Source organism: Camelus bactrianus, chromosome 4 (genome assembly GCF_048773025.1).
Source record: "Camelus bactrianus isolate YW-2024 breed Bactrian camel chromosome 4, ASM4877302v1, whole genome shotgun sequence".
In the NCBI taxonomy this organism is placed as follows: domain Eukaryota; kingdom Metazoa; phylum Chordata; class Mammalia; order Artiodactyla; family Camelidae; genus Camelus; species Camelus bactrianus.
This window is the reverse complement of record NC_133542.1, coordinates 74,025,409-74,048,096: the sequence shown is the minus strand read 5'-3', so window position 1 is coordinate 74,048,096 and position 22,688 is coordinate 74,025,409. Positions and strand designations below refer to the sequence as shown.

The 22,688-nt window shown below is 54.6% G+C and overlaps 1 protein-coding gene and 1 long non-coding RNA gene across 5 annotated transcripts in view; one reads left to right on the top strand and one right to left on the bottom strand.

Annotated features, from left to right (window-relative positions):
• The window catches only part of NTNG2 (netrin G2), a 70,556-nt gene that overhangs the window by 28,146 nt on the left and 19,722 nt on the right, over positions 1 to 22,688 (bottom strand). For all 4 annotated transcript variants that reach the window (XM_074362449.1, XM_074362448.1, XM_074362451.1 and 1 more), the window contains one exon: positions 11,390 to 12,033. In XM_074362449.1, coding sequence (XP_074218550.1) covers positions 11,390 to 12,033 — 644 coding nt within the window. The remainder of the gene's footprint in view (positions 1 to 11,389; positions 12,034 to 22,688) is intronic.
• On the top strand, positions 16,595 to 19,935 carry LOC141577509 (uncharacterized). Its single transcript, XR_012506588.1, has 2 exons — positions 16,595 to 18,665; positions 19,057 to 19,935. It is a non-coding gene; the product is annotated as an uncharacterized LOC141577509 (long non-coding RNA).

Genomic DNA, 22,688 nt, shown 5'->3' with positions numbered 1-22,688 from the left:
CCCCAAGGCCAGGGCAGCCCAGCCAAGACCCCTGGTTGAGCCTGGGATCCTGCAGAAGCCCCAGCTCATCCTCGGTGAGCCCGGGTGCAAGGCGTGTGATGTATATGCAACTGGTGCTTGTGGAAATGGGTTCATGCGTGTAGGTGGGGCAGGTAGGGGTGTGTGGCCCAGAGCAGGTACATATCAGGGAGCACGTGCGAATCTAAAACGTGCTTGCTATGGGTGGCACGCCAGCGAGCCTTCAAAATGACCCACTCCAGGCTCCCTCGGTTGAGGGGTAGGGAGTGGCCACCCGACCAAGGGCAGGAACAGAACAAGACCTGGAAATTAGTCTGGAGTTGATCTGCCTCTTCCCCAGTCTGATTTCCCCTCTCCAGCCCTGTCTGTCCTGCCCATGCCTCATTAGCCCCAGTTACAGCTGATCAGGTCCTGCAAACTGCCAAGCAGTGGGCAGGCACAAGCTGCCTGGTCCTCCGGGTTGGCCCGCGAGGCACTGGGCTGTGCAGGCGTACATGCCCTGATATGCTGTTAGCAGTAACGTTCTCTGTCTAAGATGTTAAGATATGGTTCTTTTTCCTGCCCACCTACTGACTAATGAAGGGGGCCGGGCAGAGAGCCACACAGGAGCTGAGATCCAGGGGTTCAGTTTGGCTGGAGAGGGACCTCCAAGTGAGCAATGTCCCCGTGGAAACGGGGTTCTGTTCAGGTGACTCAATACTGACTCCTTACAAATAACAAGGGCTCCCATTTCCCGAGCACCTGCTGCGCATTGGGTCTTCAGCTGACCCACGAGCTGTCAGACAGTCCTCACGACAGTAGGATCCCATTTCACAGATGGGGAGTCTGAGGTTTGGGGAAACTGAAGAGACTTGCCCTGGGCCATAAACCAACCAACGAAAGAGCCTGAATTCAAAGGCAGGCTTCTCTTGGACACCAAGACATGCTGCTTCCATCCGTTACAAAGAGACCTCCTGGAACCCCGAGGATGGCTACCCTTCCTTGCCGGGACTGACACGAGGTCCTTAGAAGTGGCCTAAATGTTAAATCTGCCGGCCTGCACCTGCCCTCTTCTCCTTACACATGGTGGGAGGCTCCCTCCACCCTCTCAGGGTGTCTGCCCCACGCGGACCGCTCTCTCCCACTGCCCCTCCTCTCCACTCTCCCAGCAGCAGCATCAGAGCCCAGCGTGCTGCGGTGCCCCCCCTGCCTCCCCCAAACTCCCCGCCCGCTCACGTCCCATTGCCCTGCTCCTTTTCAGGGTCAAACTTCTTAAAACCTTATCAACATCACTTTTTTTCCCCCTCATTCATTCTTTTAACATTTTTTTTGTGTGTGTTCACCCTGGAATCCACCCAAGATAGCCTTCGTCCCCAACTCCCCCAGATCTGCTCTCTCGAGGTCACCTTTGACCTCGTGTTGCCTTCACTGTCCACCTTCCCAGGGCTCCACCCCAGCCAGCACTGCCCTCATCCTCCCCCTCTTTCTGAGGCTCTGGCAATTTCTTCCCATGGCCTAGGGGGTCAGCTCCTGGTGCCCAGTCTTGCCTGCTCTTCAGACTTGGATGTCCACAAGGGCCCCTCACAACAACAGGTCCAAACAGAACTCTGTCTTCCTCTGGGGCACAGCCACTGGGGAACACCGTTCTGCAGTTTCTTATAAAGTCAGACACACTTATCACGTGACCCTGCAATTCCACAGCAGGGTATTTACTCAAGAGAAGTGAAAATGTATGCTCACCCAAGACCCTTACATGACTGTTCAGAGCAGCTCTTTTCATGGTGGCGCCAAACTGGAAGCAGCAGGTAAATGGACGGAACCTTGGTGCCTCCAGCACCTGGGTGGGATGCTGCTCAGCAGTAAAAAGGACCATGCTCGACGCCACAACATGAACACCTCAAGGGCACTGGGCTGAGCACAGGAAGCCGCTTACATGCTGCCCAACTCCATTTGTAAGACTTTTTCAATGAGACAAAACTGCAGTGACAGAGAGAGATCAGTGTTGGCTGGGGGCTGGGGGCAGAGGGTGTGGCCACGAGGGGGAGTCTGTGGGGAGATGGGCTGTTCTTGCTGTGTCTTGACTGTGGTGATGGTCACATGAATCTACATGGGTTAAAATTCATAAGACTCTCCCCTCAAAGGTCAATCTTACCATATGATAATATACAAAATGTAAAAATGTAAAAAAAAATTTCTTCCAGCAACTTCTTCCCCTCATGAGTTGTCCCCATTTGACTAGGAACAATCTCCACACACCCAGTGTCTCAAGCCAGAATCCTGGGAGTCCCCTGGATGTCTCCTGCTCCCTGCCAGCCACTCCATCCACTCCATTGCCACCTCCAGGTGGCCCTCAGCTCCCACCTCCACCTCTAGAACCCGGCCCAGGCTGTTGCTGTCTTAGAAACACCTGCCTGGTCTCTCTGCTGCCCCCAGATAGCCCTCCCAACTCAAGTGTCCAAGCATCAGAAATCAGATCACGTTACTTCCCTGCCTAAAATCCTGCAATGGCTTTCCCTGAACTTAGAATAAAACCAGCTCCCCCTCAAGACGGCAGGACTGGTACCACCTGGCCCCTACCCGCCTGCTCTCGGGGCACTCACACATAGCCGCAATGCATTAAGCCTTTGGAAGGCACCACCCGTGGGTTGAACACAGGGCCTTTGCACCTGCTGATCCCCTGCTATTAATGCGCCTGCACCTGCTCCCACTGACCCTTGCACCTTCAAAGCTGCCTCCTGGGAGGGCTTCCGCCCCACCTGGAACCTGGTGTCAGGTCAGTCCTCCCAGCCCCTTTCTCTAAATTCCCCTCCGTTTGTTACCTTCCTAGCACCTTTAGGTACCTGTGGTGGTTTGGTTTGTTTATTCCTATCTCCCTACTAGACTGTAAACCCCCTGGGGCTCTTGGATCTGCAGCACCTGGCTGTGTCAGACACAGAAGGTACCCAGCAGAGGTTGAACTGTGTCCCCTCCCCCAAGTGATACATTGAAGTTCTAACCCGCGGTGCCTGTGATTGTGACCTGATAGAGAAATAGGGTCTTGCAGATGTGATTAAGATATGAATTAAAAGGAGGCGATCCTGGACTAGGGTGAGCCTTTGGTCCAGTATGACCGCTGTCCTTCTAAGAAGAAGAAATCCAGGGAGAACTGTAGAGTCAGAGACACAGAGAGAGGACGACACGAGAAGACAGAAGCAGGGATGGGTGATGCACCCACAGCCAGAGAATGCCAAAGACGCTGGCTACGCCCAGGAGAGCAGATTCTCCCCCGGAGTTCCCAGAGAGAGCATGGCCCTGCCCACACCTTGACTTCAGACTTCAAGCCTCCAGCACTGCAAGATGATAAATGTCTGTTGTTTAAGCCCACCTAGTTTGTGGTACTTGGTTACAGCAGCCGTAGGAAAGTGACAAATACAAGTGCCCATTAAATATACTTGTTGAATGAGTTACTGTGGTAGTGACGAAACCCTCAGAAGGAAATGCTTCCCACTCAGCGAGAGAAAGGGGGGTCCTGGCTCCCCCAGCACCGTTGGAAGGCACTGCTGTCAGTGATTCCATCCCTAACTCACTGGCAGGACTTCCCACATCTTCTGCACCCCAGCCAAACCCAGGAACCCCCTCCTGGTGGGGCCACACCTGGTAGGTGAGCAGCCCAGGGCTCCCAGAGGAGCCTGCCGAAGTGCCGCCTGAGCCCCCGGCCACACTTGGCAGTGGACACCCCTCCCCACGTCTTCAGCACAGCTCTGCCCACCCACTCCCCTGCAGAAAATAGTTTGTTCATTCCTCAAAAAACTAAGCATAGAATTACCACATCATGCAGCAGTTCCACTCCTGGGGAGAGAGCCAGAGGAATTGAAAGGGGGGACTTGAATAGAGGTTTGTGCATGCATGTTCCTAGGAGATTCACATGATTCCATTTCTCAGCGGACAACAGTATAGTTTTCAACTGTGCATGTCCCATCGTTGGTGGGAGCAGGAAACTTAGCAGCTGTAAACTGCGCCCAACAAAATCTCCGTCCCTAATGAGCTGGGATCACATATGTTGGACTGAAAAAGTAAAAAGGAAGACACAAAACCATCCCTCCAGACATTCTGGGATCAGGCACCACCTTGGAAATGGAATGAAAAGTGGGGCCCACAGCCGGGCCGACCGCACATCCGCACAGCACTTAACATGAATTTCTGGGAGTCCCGGATCCTGAAGTCCACCCTCCCGAAAGCCCGTGTGCCCCGTAGAAGGACTTCCAGGATGTGCCCAGCACTTACTGCAGGCTCACCACGGCCTGGCCGCGGCTCTGAACGCTCTTCGTGGGTTATCTCATTTAAACCCCCTGGCTACTGCCTGCGTTTTATGGAAGTGGGAAAGGAGGCACAGAGAAGTTAAGAAACTTGCCCAGGGTGGCAGCTGAGCCGGGATTTGCACCTGGACAGTCTGACATGGAAGGCTCTACCCATTTCTTATTCTTCTTTTTTTGTGTCTCTCTGTGTTAAAATACACCAAAACTCACTATTTTGCCACTTTAAAGTGTATAGTTCAGTGGCATTAAGTACGTTCGCATTATTGTGCAACTGCCATCAATGTCCTTTCCCAGAAGTTTTACATCACCCCAAACAGAAACTCTACATCCACTAAAGGAACCCTCCACCCTGCCCCTGGTGGCCTTATCCTACTTTCGGTCTCTCTGAATTTGCCTTCTCTAGGTGACTCACATGTGTGACGCACACAGTATTTGCCCTTTTGTGTCTAGTTTATTTCACTTGGCGTGAAGTCCACAAGGTCCATCTGAGTTGTAGCTATTTGGCTATTGTAAGTAATGCTGCTACAAGCATAGGGGTACCCATATCTACTCAAGTCCCCAGTTCCGATCCCTCTGGGTCTCTCCCCAGGAGTGGAACTGCTGGATGACATGGTAATTCTATGCTTAGTTTTTTGAGGAACCGACAAACTATCTTCCGCAGCAGCCGCACCATTTTGCATTCCTACCATAGTGCACAAGGGTTCCCGCTTCCCCACATCCTCACCAGCACTTGTTTACTGTCTTCTGACAGTCATTTTCTGGTTTTTTGACAATCGTCACCCCAATGAGGTACATCCATCAATTTCTTTTTTTTAAATTTTAATCTTTTTTAAGTTGAAGTTTAGTCAGTTTGCAATGTTGTGTCAATTTCTATTATACAGCATAATATTGCAGCCGTATGTGTACATACACATATTCCTTTTCATACTCTTTTCCATTATAGGTTACTGTAAGATAGTGAATTTAGTTCCTTGTGCTCTACAGTATAAACTTGTTCTGTATCTATTTTATATATAGTAGTTATTATCTGCGAATCTCGAACTCCCAATTTATCCCTTCCCCCCTCCGTCCCCCCACCCCATAACCATAAGTTTGTTCTCTCTGTCTGAGTCTGTATCTATTTTGTAAAGAAGTTCATTTGTGTCTTTTTTTTTAAATATTCCACATATGAGTGATATCACATGGTATTTTTCTTTCTCTTCCTGGCTTATTTCACTTAGAATGACAATCTCCAGGTCCATCGATGTTGCTGCAAATGGCATTATTTTATCCTTTTATCCTTTCTCATGGCTGAGTAGTGTTCCATTGTATAAATATACCACAACTTCTTTATCCATTCAACATCTATCTATTTTTTAACCTCCAAGCTTCAGTTTCCTCATCTGCAAACTGGGGACAATGACACTCATGGGGCAGGACTCAATGTAGAAACACACATAAGGGACTTAGAAAGCCACTGGGCCTGTGAGAACTGTTCAGTAATGACAATTAATATGACTGAAGGAGGAAGCCCCGCCCCCCAACCACGGGTGAGGATGGCAGAGCTACAGGGGCCAGTGTGGGCAGAGTCACATCACACCCTTCCTTTTCGCTCATGTTTCCCGTGGAACAGCGGAGGAAGAGACCAGGAGGAGGGCTGAGCACGTAAGCACCATGAGTGCGAAGGCCTCTGCTCTCTCTGCTCCCCGCCCCCTCCCGCTGCCCACCACACACATGTGCCCAAAGCCTTCTTCCCTCCTGTGGTTTCTATTCTCGTCCTAAGTTCCGTCCATCTCCAGTTACCGGGGAATCAATAGGAACAAGACGTTTATGGAAGAAGACGAGAAAGCAAGAAAGGGGTGGGGGTGGGGCAAGGAAGGAGAAAACCAGGCCAGTGTTGGCCAGCCCAGGGTGAGAAGCCAGAACCCAGCAGAGTCTGGGGAAGCCGGTGGGCTGACCTAGGCCAAGGTCAGAGATGCCACCTGGGTCTTCTGCCTCGCCAAGGGCTTCCTGGGTAAAATGGCATGAGGATGTCATGCCTGACGCTTAAAACTCACCACATTTTAAACCTGTATCTGTAGTTCCTTCACTTAATCAGCGGTGAATGGATCGGGTGCACAGGACCTTCACCTGACGCACGGGACCTCTCTCCATCATCTCCCACAAACACCACCCTGCTTGACTTGAATACCTCCGGGAACGGAGAGCTCACTCTTCCTTTCCTGTCTCTGGCTGGCTAAGACCCAGCTGGACTGCTTCCTTGGAGTCTCCATGGGTTTTCTGGGTGGGGAACTTTGCCCCTGGGCAGGGCCTGGGGATGAGATGGTCACCTCCCCTTCTCTCTGTCCCAGACCCAGAGTCAGCAGGATTGGCAAGGCTGCTTACCCAGATCCCAGGGTGCCTGCACTGCCAGGGGCCTGCTGAAAACTGTCAGTACAGAGCTCTGCTATCACAGTTGGGAGAAGACAGGATGGTCTCCGAGCAGAGGGGTACCATCAGCTCATGAGCTTCCCCGGGCTGCAGGTCTGTTTTGTTTTACCTGCACAGGATTTTCAAAAGTTTTTGAAATGGGTGCCAGTATTTCAAAAATCAAGAGATTTCACATATCTGTCTGCTGTGTGCCCTCCCTTGCAACATCAGACGATCTGGCAGTATTTGGTCCGCCTCTCTCCCTTTCCTCTCTTGCCACCTTGCCAGAGGAGTGGGACACTAGGGTAAGCTCTTCAAACACATCATTTTGCTGAACCCTCATTACAAGCTGGTGAGGTGGTTACTATAGTTCCATTTTGCAGGTGGGAAAATTGAGGCTCGGACAGGTTAAGGAAATCTAGCTAATCAATGACAGAGCCAGCGTACAAACCCAGGTGGGTCTAAAGGTGCCAACTTCGACCTGGGGGTTCCCATGTCTCCAACTCCCTTGAGGAACTTTGTAAAGACACAGCCTTCTGGACCTCACTCCAAACTTATGGGATCCAGAGCTCTTAGCAGTGGGGCTGGGGAGGCTGCTGTCTTAAAACGCTCTCCTGTGCCTGGGCTGGTAGCAGCCATAATATCAAAGACCTTTGGATTCCATAGAGAGGTGAACTTGAGCTTGGACACACTTGGATAGGATCTTGACTGTCTGGTGTTTAGTTTAGCTGTGTGATCTCCCGATGGCCCTTGACCTCAGTCTCCTTATCGAAACACATGAAGCAGAGGGGAGAGCTGTCCCCATGGGGAAGGCTCCACGGGGCAGGCATCAGGTACGGCTTGCTCAATGCTCCACTTGTGCAGCCTGAGGGATTCAATAACCATCGAATGACTATTGATTAACTCAGAAGATGCATGTGAGTCCTTAGCTTGATGCTCAGCAGGAAATGAGCCTGTAGCAGATGCTCAATAAATATCAGTTACTATTGTTAGCAGGGCACAGAAAAGGGGGCCGTGTAACTTCGGGTCTGAAATTCCGAGCAAATACCAGAATAGGTTTGGTCTCAAATTCCAGCACCTGAGAGCCCCGGGGTCCCCAGGCGCTTACTCAAGAACACCAAGGGCTCATCTGGGTGGCCCATGGCCACCTCTGCCACCCCATCCTGGCTCTCCAGCCTCTCTGGCTCCCTGGCACAGCTGGGCTTTCCCACCTGGAATCTGAAAAGGAAAAGCAGAGGAAGTCCCAGCCCTCTGTTGAACTGTCTAACCAGACCTAATTAATCAATAAGCCAAGCCAACCAGCCGCCTTCAGAGTACTTACTTCAGCCGTGAATTGATTGTGCACTTTCGCCACAACTACGGCTCATCCCCACCGCCCACAGAGGCTGGCTGCCAGCGGGAGCTGCCGGGCAGGGGCCGTCCTGCCACCTTGCCAGGGAGGCGAGGGTTCCAGGCAGCCCCGGTCCTCAGGTTACAGGAAACAGGCCCAGAGTGGGGCACAGACAGGTGGGCTGGAACCCCGCTCACCCTGCCCTGGGTCACCCAGCACCAGCACCAGCACCAGCACCGCACCGCCCTCCTGATTTGAATGAAGCTGAAAAACTGAGCCTCCTTCTTGCCCCTCCGGCCCATCCCGAGTACGACTCGCCCTACTTCTGTGTCTCAGTCCCTCCTATGAGAAAAATGACCTTCACCCCTGCCTGAGGTTTAAGGTGCAGGCCCTGGCGGGCACCATCCCCGACCCTGCAGCCCACCCAGGCATCAGGACCCCCCTGATGAAGTGGAAGGCGGGCCCTTGGCCGGACTCCTAAAGGTGAGGGAATCCATCCAAGGAGGTTAGAAAAGGGGCCACAGCCTCCAGAAGGGGTGGGAATCTGGTTCCCATCTCCAAACTGCTAATCTGGAGGGTCTGTGGGAGGGAGGGTCCTAAACCAACCAGGCCATTGCATCCCCAGTGCAAGTAGAGGTCACCGCAATGACCAACAGCCCAAATCCTGGGCACAGAGCTGAGAAATGGGAGCAGGAACTCGACACTTGTCCCCCAGCTCCCGCTACAGCTACCATGTACTGGGCAGTTTCCAGAATATTCCTGGTTTAAAACATCCTGCCCCGAGTGAGGGAAGGCCAGGGGTCATGGGTATCAGAACCACAGGCCCTGCACGTGCCCCTGCCTGGCTCCCACCGCCAGCCTTGAACCCGACCCCCCTTCCTGGACTGCTTGCTTTTGCCTTGGCCCACCTGGAATCCACGCACAAAGTCAAAGTCAAACAAAGTGCAAACACCAGCTGGTAGCCAGAGGCCCACGCCCCTGCCCGGCCCCGCTCCGCAGGCGCCACACAGTGAGGGGTTAGTGCACAAGATTTCAGCACCTCCCTCCTCTCCACGACGCTCTGCCCGGCCTGCACGGGCTGCTTTCCAATTTCAGTTCAAGATACAGAAATTATGCATGTGGGCATATTATATATTTTGCAAAAGTGGGACTGCACTATACACACCATGCAGTAAATGCTCTCCTGCACTTGTCAGCAATTACATACTCGGGCCGTCTTCAGAGTCTGCTGTGGAAAGATGCCCAGGGTACACTGTCCCAGATGAGTTCTGGGGCAGCCCCGGCCCAAACTGGCCTAAGCTGTGCTTCTGGCCCTGATTATGCCCCGACAGCCTTGGGTCTCAACTCGATCCTTCCTCCACCTGGCCCAGCTCTCTGACGCCATTCTTTTGACCACTGCTTTCATTCAACAAAGACCTCTTTTGCAGGAGTTGCGCACCAGGCAGGTAGAAGCTCTGAGGGCTTCGTCGCAATCTGAGGAGACAAGCATGGTCGTTACCATTCCCGTTCTAGGGATGGGGAGCCAGAGGCACAGAGAAGTCCTTGTCCGGAGGCTCACAGCCAGCAGACGGCAGAGCTGGATGTTCGAACCGGGCCACGTGGCTCCAGACTGCCTCCTCCCAGCCATGCCCCCGGCGGTTCTCAAACGTGACTGTGCACCAGAATCCCGCAGAGAGCTTGTTAAGCCCCAGGTCGCTGGGCCCTACCCCCTGGAGTTTATGATACAGCAAGTCTGGGATGAGGCCTGAGAATCTGCATTTTGGGCAAGTTTCCAAGAGACGCTGATCCTGCCGGTCCAGGAACCACACTTAGATGCACTGCTGCCCCTCGTGACCAACCCCTTGGTTACCAGGGATGGGGCCTCCCCTGGCCTCGCTCCCGAGCGCAGACCAGAATGTCATCCACACAGCTTGGGACAAAGGCCCTGTCCCTGTTGACCAGCACATCATCTGTCCAATGAACAAATGATCTGGGACAGCGTGGAACCATCTTATCATCCACAGTCTAAACAGTTCCCGGGAGTCAAAGGCTGTTTGATGTCCTGTGACGGTCTTTTGTGTCCCCCAGAGTGTTCTCAAAACATATTCTTCTCCCAAGCTGGGAGTAAAGGAATAACTTGGCAGGTTTGCATTTTCCAAAGAAAAGTGTGGCCCTTGACTAGCTCCTAGGAGGTAACCCTGAGCCTTGGAATGTCTTGGCCAACAAGAGTGTCTTTGTTTACCTGGGGCCTTGGGCCACTCCAGATAGTTTACACCAATGATGTGATTTATGGTGGTGGCCTTGGGCCACGTGGTATCAGCTCCACCTCTGGGTTAAGGACATGGGGACCAAGGCTGACCACACCAGAAGTCAGCCATGCCTATGTGATCAAGTCCCAGTAAAACCCCTGGGTACCAGGCTTGGGCGAGCTCCTCTGGCTGGCACTCCTCCTCGTGTGTTGTCACACATCATTGCTGGGAGAATCAAGTGCTCTCTGCACGACTGCACTGGGAGAAGACGACCGGATGGGTGATCCGAGGGCCGGAAGCTTTAACTGGTGCCTCCCAGAGCCTGGCCTCTGCACCTTTCTCTGTTGCTGATTTTAATCTGTTCCCTTTGATTGTAACAAACTGCAAGTGTGAATGTAAATACCGTACTAGGTTCTGTGAGTCCTCTGGCAAGTCATGGAGCCTGAAGACAGTCTTGGGGGCCCCCAGACACAAGTGCGCATTCATTGAGTCAGTGGACAGTGACAGCATACATCCTGAATGCCAGGCTTTAGCCCAAGCCCCACCCACACTGCTCAGCCTGCTCAGCTCCACTCCCCCTCCCCAGACCTCCCAGCTCTGTGGCCAGAGGTGGCCTGGGTCCTACAGAGGACACTTATCAAACACCATTCACCTCCCTCCATGGAAAAACAGGCAGCCCCTTTGATGTAACACTAGGTAACGTCCCAGGTACCAGGTAATGTCTCAGGTATCAGGTCACATGCCAGGAAACAGGTACCATACTGGGTACCAGGTAACACTCCAGGTATCAGATAACATCCCCCAAACCAGGTAACATCCTGGGTACCAGGTAACATCCCAGGAACCAAGTAACACCTTGGGAATAAGATAATGTCCCAGGAACCAGGGAACATCTCGGGAACCAGGTACCATCCTGAGTACCAGGTAACATCCCAGGTATCAGATAACATCCCCTAAACCAGGTAACGTCCAAGGTATCAGGTAACATCCTGGGTACCAGGTAACATCCCAGGAACCAAGTAACATCCTGGGAATAAGACAATGCCCCAGGAATCAGAAAAGATCCCAGGAACCAGGTAGCATCCTGGGAATAAGGTACCGTCCCAGGAACCAGAGGGCTTCATGGGTACCAGGGAGCATCCAGGCCTTACCTGCCCATGATCTCGATGTTGGAGATGGCGTAGAAGTACTTGTAGAGGTTCTCGCGCTGCACGTAGGTGCCCCCCAGCGCCGGGCGCAGCAGCCGCATGCGCAGGTCGGTGAGGGTGAAGAACTCCTTGAGGCCCTTGGCGCTCTCCAGCCGCGTGTACAGGTTGTCCATGTTGCGCAGGTCGGGGCCCGCGAAGATGGCAAAGCGGTCCCGCACCTCGAAGCGCACGTGCTTCTCCTTCTTGGAGCCGGCCCAGCGGGAGTACTCCTCGGTGCACAGCACCCGGTGCGCGCCGGACGCCGACAGGTCGCGGGCCCGGCGCGCGGGCATGCCGAAGGCCTCCATGCAGTCCTCCGCGAAGAACTGGTAGGGCTGCCACGTGCGCCCGTTGTCCAGCGACTTCTCCAGGACCATGACGGTCGGCCGGCCGTACTCGAAGGTCACCACCACGTCATCCGTTAGCTCCACGCTCTTGTTCCACGACAGGGTGATGTTGGCTTCCAGCGGGCTGGGGTAGCGGCTCCACGTGACGCTCTGCCAGTAGGTGGCCAGTCCCTCATCCTCCTTGTCAAACATGAGCCGGGGTGGGTGGGCCAGGTCCGGGTTGGAGGCGTCACACTCGTTGCTGCACAGGTAGGGGTTCTCCTGCAGAGGGGAGAGGACGAGGGTGGGCGGTGGCTGCTCTGGTGGGCCTGGGAACCTCAACCCAGCCTGGCCCCCATGGGTGCCCAGGCGCCTGCCTGGGGTCCCAAAGCCTTTGCTCTGATGTCTGGGCACCGGGAAGCCTCTCCTTCTGAAAGCAAATAAAGGCTTCCCAAGAAAACAGACACTTGTTCCTTCTCTAAGCACAGACAATCAAGAAGAGTGGCTGATAGCCACGTACTCCAAGGTCCCCCGTGGCTCCCCATTGCCTTGAGGATAAAGTCCTACCTCTTTACAACATTGACCCCAACCTCCTCCCACCATAACTGGAGTCACCGTTCCAGGCCTCCTGGCCTCCAATCCCCAGTGGAGTACCTCTGAGCCTTTGCAGATGCCATTCCCTCTCCTCTACATGCCCTTCCACTATGGGTCTGCCTCCAAATTCCTACTCACATTCTTGACTCTTTAAACATCTCCTACATGGAGACACCTTCCTAACCCTTCCAACAATACAATTAGTAGCAACAGGAGTGGCAGCAGCAGGAGTCAAAGTCACGGCCAATGTGTGTCGACTCGTAGCCTGGCACCCAGGATGATCTCACTCGCAGCCCTTGCTATCCTGTTTCTCTCCTGTTTAGTGTCTCGCCTCCAAACACAGCGTTAGCTCTGTGCTCTGGATGAAGAAACCCGGGCTCAGGAAGGTGGTGGCCCAGGGCCAAGGCCCCACTACGAAGAGCTGGGAGCTGCGCCCCAGCTGGTCTGATGCAGCACGTGGCCATCATGCCTGTCTCTGTCCCCGCAGGACACGTGTCTGCCTCATGCACAGCCTGGGCATGCTGAGTGCTTCTGGGTCCCTCTCAAGGGGGTGTATCTAGTGGCAAGTCGTTTCCAGGTCCTTCGCACGTGCCTGGCAGGAGAACACGGGGCCCCCACGGGTGTCCTCTCCTCCCCTCCGCCCCCCCAGCATCTCCGAAAGCTGGCAGCCCCCTCCCAGGCCCAGTGGGCACCAGCTGTGTCTCCTCTCCACGGCAGTTCACATCCATTCCCTGTGTCTGGTCCTCTGTGCGAACTCACCCAGAGGCCTGGAAGTGTCACTAACATGGTGGTTCCCCGGGGTTGGAAGGATGACTAGGTGGAGCCCAGGGGATTTTTAGGGCAGTGAAGCCATCTCGTATGACACTGTCACGGTGGAGACATGATATTATACATTTGTCAAAACCCACAGAATGTACACCACCAAGAGTGAGCCCTCCTGTCAACCGTGGACATGTGTTAACAACCCCAGATCTCTGTTGATTCATCAGCTGTAACCGACGCCCCACAAAAATGCAAGACGCTCACAGCGGGGACTGTGCGGGGAAACGGGTATTAGGAGCTCCCCGCACTGTCTGCTCGATTTTCTGTAAACCTAAAACTGCTCTGAAAAATCAAGTCTATTCATTAAAAGGAAAAACTGTCACTACAAACCACATGCGCCCCGGACCAATTGCAGCCCCCTTTGATGAATATTTCAGGTCTCTGGTTTGCTCAGAAACAAAGCAGCTTGGATCTGAGTTAAAGCCTTCCACTGCGAAAATGAGGCTTTGGGCTCCCAGGGGGAGTGGGTGCCTGGTCTCCCAAGGGGCTGACCCAGCGCCTCCCACCGCCTTCGCCAGCACCACTGCAGCGGCCTCAGGCCATCACCTTTGATGTCCACTCGTGGAGGACCACATCCTGGGCCACCCAGGGATCCTCGGTGGGCAGGCTGGCTCTGGGGTTTCCTGAGGCAGGTTCCACCAAAATAGCTCTGTCCTGGATCCCCATGGTGCCAATATCTGCCCCACCCAGCCAGCCCTGATGCCGATTGCCAGGACTCGCAAACCTGGGGTGGAAGGGGTACAGCATGGAGTCGGACCCTGAGCAGATGGGGAAACTGAGGCCCAGGGTGGGGCAGGACGGGCCCAGGCCTCCTTGAGAGTGGGAGGGGTTTGGAGATGAGCCTGCTCTGTCCTGGACAACCTCAGGGGTGTCCCAAAACACAGCAAGACAGGGAGGGGGCCTGGCTCAGCTCATGACAGTTCGAGCTTCCTCGAGCTCCAGTTGGGTGATCCAGTGATGTCGCCCTGAATGGGAGGGGCCAAAGGCCCCACGGGCATGGCTCAATGGCCTGCAAGGGCTGGTGAGGAGAGGGCAGCAGGCTGCCAGGGCTGGAGGAGGCAGCTCCACCTGTGGGGGACAGCCCCTCCCCAGGCCCTTGGCCGGCCCACAGCAGAATGGCTCTGGTTGTGTCATGCGGGGTAGAGCCTGGTAGGCAGATGACCCAGAACTCACACCCGGGCACTGGGGACTGGAGGACACCATTTGCACCTAGGTGGGCATCCTCCCCTCCCCTGGCCCAGCAATCACCCTCTTCCCACAGCTCCCCCTCCTTCTACTGGCCCTGGCATCTCATTATGGACCAGATTGTGTCCCCTCCAAATTCATATGTTGAAGCCTTAATCCCCAGGACCTCAGAATGTGACTGAATTTGGAGGTAGGGCCTTTAAAAGGGGGTTGGATTCACCTGAGGCCCTTAGGGTGGGTCCTAATCCCATGTCCTGACAAGAAGGAAAAATTCTGACACATAGAGAGATACCTAGGGCAGGGGTCACAAGAAGCAGCAGCAAGAGGGAGCCATCTGCAAGTCAAGGAGAGCACCTCAGAAGAAACCAACCTGCCTGAGTCTTTAAGGGTCAAACAAACCTTCACCTTGGACTTCCAGCCTCTAGAACCCAAGACAATAAATTTCTGTTGTTTAAGCCACCCAGGTCCTAGCAAACTCACAATTGCCTCACACCCTAGGGAAGCAAAGGATAGGTCAGGGTGGGAGGAATGGCCCAGAAGCTCTCTCTAGGGCCCTCCTCTACAAGCCTGCTTCGCACACTGGCACCAGGTGGCATCACCCTTCCCTGCCGCCCTGGAAAGCTACCCACCCAACCCTGAAGCTGTGCCTTCTCTCCAGCTGTCTCATCCTTTTTCAGCTCTGAACCTGCGCTCCTGCAGCCAGTCTCCCTCCTCCAGGCTTTTAGAGCCTAGCCCATGTGCTTCCTCCAGGAAGCCCTCCTGGTCTGCCTCATTTTTGAAACCAGTTCCCTTGTCATCCAACACAGGGTTGTGACCGCGCTCCTCTAGGACAATAGAGTGAAACCTCAGCAGCCACCCACTAAGTTATAGTTATTACTGTCATCCTATTCATACGTTATAATAGAATGATAATTAGATTAATATGAACAGATCTTGTATTGAATGTTGATATTACGCCTGTCAACCCCCAGCTGCTGTAAATCAGCCACACCGCATCCCCCTGCCTTCCCTTCCTCGCCCGACCCCGGCTCCTGTGGTCCCCACCTTGGGACCTCGGATCCCTCACTGCCCCGGCTGCGCCCGCCCCGCCTGTGTCATCAGGAAACTGACGCAGCCAGCTCAGCCGAGGGGTGGGGGCTCCAACCTGGCTGCCGGCGTCAAGCTGCCCTAACCCGCGGGGCCCACTGGCCCCCCGCCCCCGGCCCGGGAAGCAGATGGTCAGAAACTAATGAATCAGCCTGTGTATTTACCGGCCCGCCTGCTGCAGAGCGGGCTTAATCAACAGTGAGTACGAGGAACAAATCCCAGGCCGGCGCCAACGCAACTCCCTCTCTCCTCCTCTTCTTTCTTCCAACGCCCTCCCACCCCAAGAGCTCAGAATTCCATTTAACCATTTAGGGGACAGAGCGCCTCTGTTGAAGGTGCCTTCCACTCGGAGCCCACTGCCCTTCCCAAGCATCAATGGCTCACACTGTCCCTCTCCTTCTGTTTTTGGCTAGGGAGGATTCTGAGGAGCAAGCCTGGGACTTGAAGCCCGTTCACCTGCACCCTGAGCGCTGCTGCCTCTGACGACTGATCACTGTGTGCGTGGGGGGGCCTGGCTGCAGGACCAGCGCCTGCCAGCCTCCTTGGTCTGCACATCTCCACTCATCTCTATGAGATCAGATTAACTAATAATGAAACAAACCATCAGGATAAAGTGGCCGAAGACCAAGGAGAAAAAGCCAGGGGTGTTTGGGACACACCCTGAACTTTTCAGGATGGCACCAGAGCCAGCCTTTGATATGATCGAAAGCGCTAACTGCTTCCTTAGACATTTCATGAATATCACATGCACACACATAAAAAAACCACACCTCTGATGAAAAACCTTGCAACTTGCTCTGAAAAAATGTGACACACCACGTTTTCCATTCAGGGGACTCAGGGAGTCCCCATTTCCCCAATGAGGAGCCCCTGTTCCAGAGTCGAGCAGTTTGGGAAACTGCTTTTGGGGTCTGGGAGCCTTGGGGTCAATCTCAGTGCAGTCCCTTGAGGCTGTGTGACCTTGAGGAAGTTGCTTTGCCTTCCGGAGTCTATTTTCTCATCCAATATCATGTGAGATAATCTGTATGAAATGCCTAAAAAAGTCCCCAAACGGTAGCAATTATTATTAAGCAGCAGCTTCATGTACACTAGCCCAGGGGCTTTCCCAGCCACCTCCCATGGGAAGAAGTAAGGCTGAGAGCAGCCGGCACCTTCCTGGTAAAACCAGGAACTTCTCACATGACACAGACTGCCTTGGGGACTGCTGGCCTGAAACAGCATGATGATCATGACATCCATCGGGTGCCAACCAGGGGCCCAGGTGGGCTGGGTGCTCTGCATCCATCCCAGTGCGTCCTCCCAGCAACGCAAGGAGGTGGGTGCTGTGAGCATCTCCATCTCACGAATGAGAAACCAAGTACTTGCCGGCCCCGCATCACATCCTCTGGATCCTGAGGGACCCAAGCAGGGAAATCTTGGGGAATCCAAGCCCATCCCATCTGCAGCTCTCCTATCTCTACAGACACAGGCAAGTCACTTGCAAGGTGAGGCAACGTAGCTGGAGGGCGAGGGGAAGGCAGCCAGCCTGGCCGCCCCAGCAGAGAACGGGGTGAGAAGGCATGTCCTCCACGGGCACTGAGCAGGAGTGAACTATGAACTGTTCTATAGAGGAACATTTCCTACCAGGCTTTTTTCATTTAAGAGATCTTGCCACGGTCTCTTGAATGCTTTTACTTTCATGTTATTTTTTTTGTACAAAGGGTGCAGCTGGAGTCACAGGCCAGGTTGTAAACAATGCAGACAAGCTGTCGGCAAAAAATGCCATCGGGTGGGAAAGCCCGCTGTCCACAGGGACAGAGGTAACCTACCCGGGGACGTCCGGCTCTTCTAAACTCCCAGCCCCCAACCAAGGAATCCATGGAGGGGCAGTCACCGGAATTGTAACCATGTCTTAGGAGGAGGAATAAACTTCAAGCAGACTGGCCTTGCAATTCAAACCTGTGTTGGGACAAAAATCACGCTATGGCTTGGCACTGCCAAAGCCGGTGTGGGTCTCTGCAAAGTTGCTGCCACAGTGTGGCAGGAAGGGTGTTGCACCCTGCATCTGGGAGAGCGGGGACAGTGGCTCAGCTGCTCACTAGCCATGTGAGCGGAGTCACTCCACTGCCAGGAGCCTCAGCTTCCCAGCCGGAGGGGAAGCGCCACAAGGGCCGTGACTGCCCCCGCCTCCTTCCCTCTGCAGCCCAGACCTTGGGAAAGCTCTGTCCAGCGAATGCAAGTCCAGCGAAGCCGAGAACGCTGACCTCATGGGCTGTCCTGAGAATTACACTTGGTGCCACATGGCAAGCACCTGGCGTAGCCTGGGCTCGTAGGCATGGGTGTAGGGACAGCATCACGACCTTCAGCCGCCCTGAGGCCGGGCAAAGAGCAAGGTCCACGGCCGTGCCAAGCACAGCATGTGTGTTATCCTGGAGGGTAGGGTCCTGTTACTTACATTCTGCAAAGAAGGGAGACTGAGCGGTGCCTCAGGGTCAACGTGGGACAAAAAGCCAAGGGGTCGGGCTCTGAGACACGCTGAGAAACTGTCCTTCACCCCGAGGGAAAGGCCGCTGCCGCCCCAGTCCTGTGCCACTCCCCCGAGACTCAAGCTCGGGTGCCACCGAGGTATGTGGGTGGATGCAGGGAACAGTTTAGCAGCTGACAGATTTTTTGGAACCTGTCTGCCGAGTTGCCAGCTGAAGTCAGCCCCGTCAACCTCAGCTGGGGCTGGGGCATCTGCCGGTGGGAGGCTGGAGGCGGGAGGCTGCCAAGGAGAGCCCTGGGCACAGGGGGCCGGGGGGCGACGGGGATCCCGAGGGGTGCTGAAGGGAAGTGAGGCAGCACAACTCCCTCTTCCAGAGCAGGACGCAGGCAGGAGCAGCTGTGAGGAGGCGGCCTGCCGTGGAGTCAGCCCCAGCCTCCACCTTGGACGATGCTTCTAGAGCTTTGGGGAAAGTCTCTGGGGCTGGGCGGGTGTGTAAATCCCACATGGGGCCACAGAGTCAGGGTCCCGGAGACTGCCCCAACCCCATGTGCCACCTTGGGTGGCGTTCTGCCCTCTTGGTGCCTCGGTTTCCCCTTTCAGGAGAAGACGGAGCTCTGACTCTGACCTCCCCAAGTCCAAGTTCCTCAGCCCCACCCGAGTTGGGAGAAAGGACGCGGAGGCACAGCCCCACCTCCCCCTGTTCTAGGGAAGAAAGCTGGGGTACTGCGGGAATTCTCCTTAACAAATTATTTCCTATTTATTGGTAAGAAAAGTTGCAGCGGGGATAAATTATTAACAAATCGGAAACGGAGATTCTGTTGGGAGCTGATTCTAATTCTAGCTGCCCTGAGGTCTCTCTCTGCTCCCTCCCTCAGCTCCTCTCTTCACCCCCCCCCGCCCCCCACCCTGCTTCCTCCCTCTGTGGTTTCACTGATCCTTGTTCTGCCTCTAACTCTCCCTCCTCCCCCAGGCTGCTATCGCTTCCCTTTTTCTTTCTGAGCAAAAGCCCTGGACAGCAGCAAGGTCACCCCTCTCCGCTCATGAATCAGCGCAAACTGACCGGTGTGTTATTTCAGGGCAGGAGCTGCAGCCAGCCAGGGAGCCTTCTCTTGTTTTTTCAATTTTTGTTTCTCATTGGAGCTATTTCTTCCCAGCCTGGCCGTCACTCATGCAGGAGAAGGCATCTTCCTGGGACTCATCCAACCTGGCAATGAGTCTCGAGAAGCCATGACGATGTCCCCAACTCCCATCCCAGACCCTGGCCCTGAGCCAGCCACAGCGAGCATCTCGTGGTCCAAAGTCCACCTCAGACCCAGAGTCCCAGACCACCTCCTGAGCCTGTTCCGGCTTGGCCATAACGAAAGGAAACGCACCTCAGTTCTGCACCTGCCTGGAGTAGCCTTCCACTCTGCCTCAGGTCCCCTTTCGTTTCAACTCTGCCCACAATTTACCTCCTTCCAGAAGCTTCCGTGACTGAGCCTGGACTCTGGTCTACCCTTGTCACCCCCACCCCCAGCAGTGGTTTGCACATAGTGGCATTTGATAAACATTCTCCAACTTGATGAGAGTCCTCACCAGCTGGGTCTAAGGATGGTATCTGCTGATACACCTGCTTACTCAGTGTGACCTTCCTAACTCGCCTCAGTGGTCCCCCTGCTCTGGCATGGCTCAGAGAGGGTAAGCGACCTGCCTGGCAGCAGGCAGGGGGTACTGTGTGGTTACCGAGGCGAGTGGGCAGCAGCCAGCCTGGACGCTGTTCCTTGTCCTCGTCCCAACTCGGTTTCCCTAACAGACCCAGCCAGCAAGCCTCTCCAATGACCCAAGGCATCGGGCTGCCCTGGCAGATGAGCCGTCCAGGAGCAGGGCAGGACCGCAGGGCTGAACACCGCTTGTCACACTGCAGACCCAGATGGCTGTCCATCAGCTGAACAGCTGGAGGAAGTGGGGTCTTGCCAAGGATCTGGCTAGACAAGGGTTAATCTCTCCAGGAACTGAAAATTGCATTCCTTTAAAAAAAAAAAAAAAAGGATATATTTCGCTTTGTCCTGGGCATATGTGGATTCTTCCCACAGCCAGATTTCTAGGAATGTTTGGGGTGGAAAATTCTATCCCAGCTGCAGAGTGCCTGGGCTGATCCTTGGCCCCCACCCAACCCTGGCACGGGCGCCTGCTATACCCCAGCCCCTTGCCTGGTACCACACAACTGACCAGATCCACGAGGGCATCTGTCTCAGGCAAGAGATGGCTCCTCTCCACTTGCACACCCCCCACGACAGGGAACTCATCACTACCAAGTGCAGATAGGCCGCTCTGGACTATGCTCGCTCCTTCAAAAGTTGGACAATGTTTTTGACTCACACTCTGAGTATTTCCTTGACTCCAGGGCTCCTTTCTTTTATGTGTTTGTCCTGTTTTTGCTGGTTCTGCTGTAAACATTTTCTAATTGATTAGAAAAAGGAGCGTGAGAGGCTGGATTAGCCCAAGTCCTTGCCTGCCCGCTCCGCCCGCGGCGGGAGCGCACAGGCTTCCCCACCAGGGCCAGCAGGACAGCTCGGCTGATCCTCCCGCCTCCTCCCTGCACACACAGACTCCACCTGTCCGCCCAAGCCGCTGCCTGCCTGGCAGCTGCCCGGCTCCACTCTCCCTGCCTGCCCACCCCCCTCCCCATTCGAGGCTCGCCACCCAAACAGCTCAACACTTTTATTTAACACTTTTTTTAAAAAAGTAAATAGGAGAGGCGGAAGGGGAAGGACCAGAGAAAGAAAAGGAGATACAGAAACCGGGACAGGGAGGGGGGAAGGGTGCGGAGAGGAAGAAAAGCTATAGCCAGAGAAGCCGGTAAAGTGCCTTATTGATTCAGGACTTAGAAAATGCTTAGAGTGTAGGAAAAGCGGCCTCCTCTCTAAAAGCTTGTGCAAAGCAGAAGCCAGACACATGCAGCCTTCCCAAAGCGGGCCTGCGCTGCTGACATGAATATTTTATCACGGAGGAAAAAAAGCGGCTTGGAGGATTCAATGCTGGGGAGGGTGGGGTGGAGGGCTGTCAGCTGCCCCCTCCGAGGGGCCTGGCTAGAGAGCTCAGGGCACCAGCCACCCTCAGATCCCCAGGGCCTGGGCCGAGCCCCTCCCCTCCTCTCTGAGAGCTGCCCTTGGCTTTCTTGATGATGCGCAGAACGATGAGACCTCAGCGGGTCCTGAGAGGCCCAGGACTTGTGGGGACCATCGGCTGAAAGGTGAGGGTCCAAGAGGGTTGAGGTTGAAACTTGATCCCAGCAGTCCCCGCCCCTAACCTTTGCTTTGTCCACCCCCTACTCTACCCCCACCTGCCACCAGACATTCCCTAGAAGACACTGGTATGTCTTCAGCTCCCCTGCTCTGGATGAAGCCCAAAGCCAAGCTGGTCCTGGCTCTGCCCGCCTCGCCCACCCATCTCCCGCCTCTTCCTGCCTTGCTTCCGTTTTTCTTTTTTCCAACCTCCACGCCGAATAGTTTTCTTAGCACCAGACATTGAGATCAGAAATTTTCGTGTGAAATTTCATTTTCCCTGTTCGTGACGAGCCCAGTCTTCCTTGCCAAGTGGAGAAACTGATGCACCGATAGGCTAGAAAGTGCGTTCGACAGCACTTTGCTGAGAAAAGGGCAGAACTGGTGTCGGAAGGCCCAGCGTGTGTCCCCTGCAGAGGTGTCCCCTGCGGAGGTGTCCCTGCGGAGAGTCCGCTGCTCCGCCCTGCCTCGTCTCAGAGAGCCGCTCCTTGGTTTAGGGACGAAGAAATCAACTTTGGTACCATGAAATGTACAAAACATGTACAAAATTCTTGCAGATCATTTTATGATCCTATTGAGGCCAATTTCCCACCTGTTTGGTTTTTTTTTTTTTTTTTAAGATAGAGGCACTGGGGACTGAACCCAGGACCTCATGCATGCTGAGCATGTGCTCTACCACTGAGCTCTACCCTCCCCCCTCCCACTGGTTTTGGACCCTCTGGTCTCGCCTTCCTTTCTTGTCCCTACCCCCTCATCCCACCTGGGCTTTCAAGATCGGACACGTCTGTCTAGAGCTCTTCCTCGCCCCGCCTTTGGAAAGACCTGCCTTCCTGGGAGAACACCCTGGCCACTCACCCCCCACCCCCACCCCACTCTGGGATGGACACTGGATTGGTTTTCCTTAGTGCCTTTTTTGGTTAATGACTGTGTGGTCCCCACCCACACTGTGTGCTCTGTGAAGGCAGGGCCAGGGCCTGTCACACTGCAAGGTACTTAATTAAGGTTGGCAGAGTGACTCCCCCTCCTTGGAGGGTTCCCTGTCCAGGTCCCCTGTGCCAGAAGGAGGTGTCAGGAGTGGATGCAGCACCCAAACCGGTGGGGTCTATCTGTCCCAACAGCCACAAGCCAAGACTTCCTAGGGTTTCTTCTTGCTGGCATCTGAGGAGTTGAGAAGCATCGGGATGAAGGAAGGAGGAAGAAGTGCCTGGGCCTGCCGCTTCCCCAGGCACCTCCCCGACCTGGACAGGTGCATCGCTCTGTGGATGAAGCCCTTGGTAGGGGTGGGGGTGGCAAGTCTGAGATGATAGGTTTTGCTGCTTTATTCATTCACTTATTCCACAACTATGTCTAATGTCCTCTGGGTGCAAAATGGCCCTGAAGAAGCAGCAATCAAGCCTGGCTGCCCATCAGAATCCCTAGGGAGGGGAAGGGGAAAGAAAATGGTTCTGGGCCCAAAGACCAGAGATTCTGCTCCAGATTGAAAGCCTCGCATAGTTGATCCAAAGAAGGGCCCTTGTGCTATG